We start from the raw sequence: 6,353 nt of genomic DNA on the forward strand, positions 1-6,353 counted from the left end.
GCACTCAGCCTTCCTTATGGTCCATCATCCATACATGACTATTGGAAAAACCATAGCTTTGACTAGACAGACTTTTGTTGGCAAAGTAATGTCTCTGCTTTTTAATATGCTAAGTTTCTCATAGCTTTTCTTCCAAGGAGCAAGCGTCTTTAATTTCATGGCTGCCGTCACCATCTCCAGTGATTTTGGAGCCCAAGAAAATAAAGTCTCTCACTATTTCCATTGTTTCCCCATATATTTGTCATGAAGTGATGGGATCAGATGCCACATTCTTAGTTGTTTTTTTTTTTAATTTAAATTTATTTATTTTAATTAGAGGCTAATTACTTTACAATATTGTATTGGTTTTGCCATACATCAACATGAATCCGCCACGGGTGTACACGTGTTCCCAATCCTGAACCCCCCTCCCTAGTTTTTTGAATGTTGAGTTACTGCAAGCATCTAGAATGCAGTAGTTTTAAGCCAGGTTTTTCACTCTCCTCTTTCACCTTCATCAAGAGGCTCTTTAGGTCCTCTTCAGTTTCTGCCTTAAGGGTGGTGTCATCTGCATATCTGAGGTTGCTGATATTTCTCCTGGAAATCTTGATTCCAGTATCTGCTTCATCCAGCCCAGTCTTTTGCATGATGTACTCTGCATTTAAGTTAAATAAGCAGGTGACAATATATATCCTTGACATACTCCTTTCCCAATTTGGAACCAGTCCATTTTTCCATACGTGGTTCTAACTTGCTTCTTGACCTGCATACAGGTTTCTCAGGAGGCATGTCAGGTGGTCTGGTAGTCCCATCTCTTAAAAAATTTTCGTTTGTTGTGACCCACATAGTCAAAGGCTTTAGCCGAGTCAATGAAGCAGAAGTAGATGTTTTTCTGGAATTCCCTTGCTTTTTATATGATCCAACAGATGTTGGCAAATTTATCTCTGGTTCCTCTGCCTTTTCTAAATCCAGCTTGAACATCTGAGAGTTCTTAGTTCACATACTGTTGAAGCCTAACTTGGAGAATTTTGAGCATTATTTTGCTAGCTTGTAAAATGAGTGCAATTGTGCAATAGTTTGAACATTCTTTGGTATTGCCCTTCTTTAGGATTGGAATGAAAACTGACCTTTTCCAGTCCTGTGGCCACTGCTGACTTTTCCAAATTTGCTGGCATATTGAGTGCAGCACTTTCACAGCATCATCTTTTAGGATTTGAAATAGCTCAGTTGGAATTCCATCAACTCCACTAGCTTTGTTCATAGTGATGGTTCCTGAGACCTACTTGACTTCACATTCCAGGATGCCTGGCTCTAAGTGAGTAATCACATCATCATGTTATTCGAGTCATTAAGATCTTTTTTGGGTAGTTCTTCAATGTATTCTTGCCACCTCTTAATATCTCCTGACTCTGTTAGGTTCATACCATTTCTGTCCTTCATTGTGCCCATCTTTGCATGAAATGTTCCCTTGGTATCTCTAATTTTCTTGAAGAGATCTCTAGTCTTTCACATGCTATCATTTCCCTCTATGTCTTTGCATTGTTCACTTAGGAAGGCTTTCTAATCTCTCCTTGCTATTTTTTGAACTCTGCGTTCAGATGGTTGTATCTTTCCTTTTCTCCTTTGCCTTTCACTTCTCCTCTTTCTCAGCTATTTGTAAGGCCTCCTCAGACAACCACTTTGCCTTTTTGCATTTCTTTTTCTTGGGAATGGTTTTGATCACTACCTCCTGTACAATGTTATGAACCTCCGTTCACAGTTCTTCAGGCACTATCAGATCTAATCCCTTGAATGTTTGTCACATACACTGTATAGTCATTAGGGATTTGATTAAGGTCATATGTGAATGATTGAGTGGTTTTGCCTACTTTCTTCAATATAAATCTGAATTTTACAATAAGGATTTTGTGATCTGAACCATAGTCAGCTTCCAGTGTTATTTCTGCTGATTGTATAGAGCTTCTCCAACTTCAGCTGCAAAGAATATAATCAATCTGATTTTGGTATTGACCATCCAGTGATTTGCATGTGTAGAGTCATCTCTTGTATTGTTAGAAGAGGATGTTTGCTATGACCAGTGTGTTCTCTTGGCAAAACTCTGTTAGTGTATGCCCTGCTCCATTTTTTACTCCAAGGCCAAACTTGCCTGTTACTCCAGGTATCTCTTGACTTCCTATTTTTGCATTCCAGTCTCCTATCATGAAAAGAACATCTTTTTTGGGTGTCAATTCTAGGTCTTGTAGGCCTTGAAGGTCTACACAGCTACCTCAGTGTAAATGTGCTTCCATTCCATGTGTCCATAGAGAAATGATACTTATCCTTAACAATTTTGTTCCATTACCTTAAATTAGATGATGTCACCAACATTTCTCTAAATCACAGAGTTCCCATCGCAGTTAATCACAGTCTGTTTCAATTATTTACCTTTATTTTTATATTCTTTTTTGAACTACTGCCTTTTAAAACATTAGCAATGAATCTTATTCTCTATGTTCCATGAGACTGACACAAAACTTGACCCAAGTTGAAGTCATATTTCCTGAATGCTTGTGATATTAAAAGACAATCAGTGCAGTAGGAAAATTGCTTGGAGGAGGATAGTAGAAAGTTCACTGTCATGCCTTTCTTGATCACATTTAGGGACAAGTCTCTGTAAATGGCCTTGGGAAACCACAGCACCATGATGGAATTGATCCTCCTCGGGCTGTCTAGTGATCCGCATATCCAGGCTCTGCTCTTTGTGCTGTTCCTGCTGGTTTACCTCCTGACCTTGACAGGAAACATAATGATGCTGGTAATCAGGGCTGATTCTCACCTTCACACCCCCATGTACTACTTCCTGAGTCACCTCTCCTTCTTAGACCTCTGTTTCTCTTCTGTTACTGTGCCGAAGATGTTGGAAAACCTCCTTTCTAAAAGGAAAACCATCTCAGTAGAGAGCTGTCTGGCTCAGCTTTTCTTTGTGTTTATCACTGCAGGGACTGAAGCCTATCTACTCTCAGTCATGGCCTATGACCGCTATGTCGCCATCTGCCAGCCACTACTCTATGGCCAGGTGGTGAGTCAACAGTGGTATGTACTGCTTGTGTGGGGTTCATGGAGCGTGGGCATTCTGAACACACTCATCAATGTCCCTCTGGCAATGAAAATGGACTTCTGTGATACCCATATCATTCCACACTGTAGTTGTGAACTGCCCTCGCTCTTCCTTCTCTCTTGCTCAGATGTTTCCACCAACCTCATTGTCATGTTCTGGTCCCTCATCCCACATGGCCTTGTAACGTCCCTCTCAATCTTCTTCTCTTACGCCTGCATAGTCTCCAGCATCTTGAGCATCACCTCTACCTCTGGCAGAAGCAAAGCTTTTTCTACATGCTCCTCCCACCTCACCACAGTAATCTCATTCTATGCTTCAGGTTTTCTCCGTTATTTCACGCCAACCTCAGGATCCTCTCTGGAGCTGGTCTTCTCCATGCTGTACAGTGTAGTCATTCCCAGGCGGAATCCTCTCATCTACAGCCGGAGGAACAAGGAAGTTAAAGCAGCTCTGCAAAGAATATCGGGCAAGTATTTACAATGTTTTTGAAGGCAGAATAAAGAGATAATGACAGGTAATTGTAAGAGAAATACATAAAGCAAGATATCGCATCACTGACATTGGGAATTTTCTGACTGCTCATAATGTCAAATTTGGAAAAATTAATCAGAAAGGACTAAAGAAAAAATAATATAGATCTATTATACAGTGGATCATTCAGTTCAATCTTCTCAGAGGCAAAACATTGATTAAATATTCATGTGACACTGTAAAAATTTGCTTAGAACATCTTCATCAATATTTCCTACTTGTTCTCATATATGCATATTAAGGTGAGTTTGGTGTAAATTAGATATCAGAATTTATAGCTGAGTTTGCAAAAGGCACTGAAAGCTATAGTTTTCCTAAGCAAAAAATTTCCGGAATCTTTGAAGGACAAAGGTCATAAGTTCATAGGGCTATTGGATAATGAGTTCAGGTTAAAGTTACAGGGAGATAAACGAGTGAGTCATCATAATGGGGCTAAAGCTATCCCAGATATTTTCTCTTACAGGGAGTTTAAGTTAGGAACTAGGCCTGTGGAGAATTCCACTCCATGTGTGTGTGTGTGTGTGTGTGTGTGCACGCGCTCAGTTGCTTCTGTCAAGTCTGACTCTTTGTAACCCCATGGACTGTAGCCCGCCAGGCTCCTCTGTCCTAGAGTGGCATAACAAACCTACCCATCATTTCCTGGATTTCAGTAGGGCCCACAGCTACAGGTAGAGGCATACTGCCTGAAAAACACATGGAAAAAACACAAGTACCGGGGCGAAGCACTCCTGTTTCCAAAATGAGCATACAGAAGGTATGCTCTGGACAGAGCAGAAGGTAGGTTCTGGACAGAATTGCAAAAATGACATGGTCAGTGGCTTCTTCCTTTCCTTTGTGGATCCTTTCCAGTCCTTGATACCTCTTCTGATCTAAGTGCTCAGGGCAACATTTGTATTCCCTGAAAGAATCTTGCATTTCCTTAGGTTAGCAGTTGAAAAATAACTCACTGAAACTGAATAATCCTAAATGTCCTTAATGGTACATTTCCATAGTAATACACTCATTTAAATTCTATCATCAAAATATTTTAAAATTTCTTATAGGAGAAAAACATTTGAGCACCTATAGTATTTTGAGATGTTTTTCACTTGGTTTTTGGAGAATGTGAAGGATTACTAGCCAACTGAGAAAAACCATTTTATGTTTAAATCATTTTAAATGCGTATCAATAGGCCATCCTTGACATACAATTCATCAAGTATGCATTTTTAAATTATTTATCTGTTTTTTCTATGCATTCATATTTGCATACATATTATATCACAAGAAATTATAGATCAATTTAACTGCTGCTCAATATTCATTTCTGAATAATGAGGTATTGCTCTGTGGACAGCAAATGTGGCAGACGGTAATAGCTACAATAAAGCATTTGCTGTTAAGGTTCCATTAACTTTTCACTACATTCAAAATAAAATGTTTTGTTACTATATCAAGTAATACACATGACCATGAGCCAATTTGAAAGAAATAACATTTATCAAAAGTTTCCAAACAGAGAGATGACAGATCAGTCTCCCATCCTTTCATGAATCCCTATGTTTTTAAGTAAATTTCTTGGTGCTTCCTTTACTTGATATCCAGGAAGGGAGTCATCCATGTCTCACCTACAAGAAGAGAAGGAAATGTTTGTCCATCAAACACACTTTGGAATTCCGCACAAGGACAAAAGCATGAAGGCTCACTCTCCTGCCTTGAAGACCTCATAATTTCTTTTATGTATTGTTCAGTGTGTGTTAGAATAATAGTGTCAGATCCTTTTTATCACCTGTTAGAAAGCTGAGGCGGAAAGGATCTAATCACAGCTGGTGACAGTTTTATTTAAAATGAGGAATTCAGCATCTCCTCCACTGTGAGCACAATAAATACATTTAATCTGGTCTGGCATAGCTGATTCCAACTTGTATATTTTCTTAGAATGTCTTTTAATACCATGGGCTTCTTCTTTTTGATAGAATGTTAATTTTTATGCATTCAAATCTGCTTAACTTCTTTTACAAAGATTCTTTTTTCCCTAAGCTTATAAAATGATTTCATTAATATTTGGTAAACAATAATATCAAACATGTTTTGAACATTTAATTTGTCTTAGAACTCAAATACTTTACATTCACCCTCCCATTAATTATCGACATTGTACCTTATTATGTATAAGGTAGAGTTTGATCAGCCATGTTATACGGACAAGGAAACTGAGAATCAAAGAGGTTAATAAAAATAACTCAGTCATCCATATTAAATGGTGTAACTCTGAATCAAACTAGGCAGCTCAGAATCTAGAGGCCATGTTCTTTAATGCAAAACAGACAAGCTGAAACAAATGTGACTTGATTATTGATATAAATAATGACTTGCTCTAGCTTTCTATATACATACATGCAGACACACACATGCACTTACAGAGAACTATTTGTAGCATTTCAAGTCTGAAATGCTACAAAGAAGGTTTGCAATATAGAAATTTTTTTTTTTTAGAAAATTTCTATTCCTCGTATAATCTTCGTTGTCTGATGAGGAAAACTTTTTTCCAATTCCTTTTTATTTTCACACCCATTCTTCTTAAGGTATAAGGGTGCATGCATTTGCAGAACATAGGCTACACATAGTAGCCCAGACTAGTCGTCTGGTTTTGTTATCTTTAGTGGGTCCTGAGACCATCTTTGTGGTTCTCTCTTTGTCAAATAGGCAACTAGTGGATGTTTAGTGTATGCTGTGTTAGATGATTCCAATGCCAGTGCTTAAGTCT

The 6,353-nt window shown here is 38.3% G+C and overlaps 1 protein-coding gene across 1 annotated transcript; it reads left to right on the forward strand.

Annotated features, from left to right (window-relative positions):
- The first annotated feature begins 2,476 nt into the window (after window positions 1-2,476).
- On the forward strand, window positions 2,477-3,565 carry LOC129650418 (olfactory receptor 8S1-like). The gene has a single exon (XM_055578882.1). It carries the CDS (start codon window positions 2,636-2,638, stop codon window positions 3,563-3,565), a length of 930 nt encoding a protein of 309 aa, XP_055434857.1. The 5' UTR covers window positions 2,477-2,635.
- Window positions 3,566-6,353: the final 2,788 nt, after the last annotated feature.

The sequence above is a fragment of the Bubalus kerabau genome, chromosome 1 (genome assembly GCF_029407905.1).
Source record: "Bubalus kerabau isolate K-KA32 ecotype Philippines breed swamp buffalo chromosome 1, PCC_UOA_SB_1v2, whole genome shotgun sequence".
Classification (NCBI taxonomy): Eukaryota; Metazoa; Chordata; class Mammalia; order Artiodactyla; family Bovidae; genus Bubalus; species Bubalus kerabau.

What these genes read in the sequence shown, in the direction of transcription:
- LOC129650418 (XM_055578882.1), top strand. Translation starts at nt 2,636, where the DNA reads ATGGCCTTGGGAAACCACAGCACCATGATGGAATTGATCCTCCTCGGG.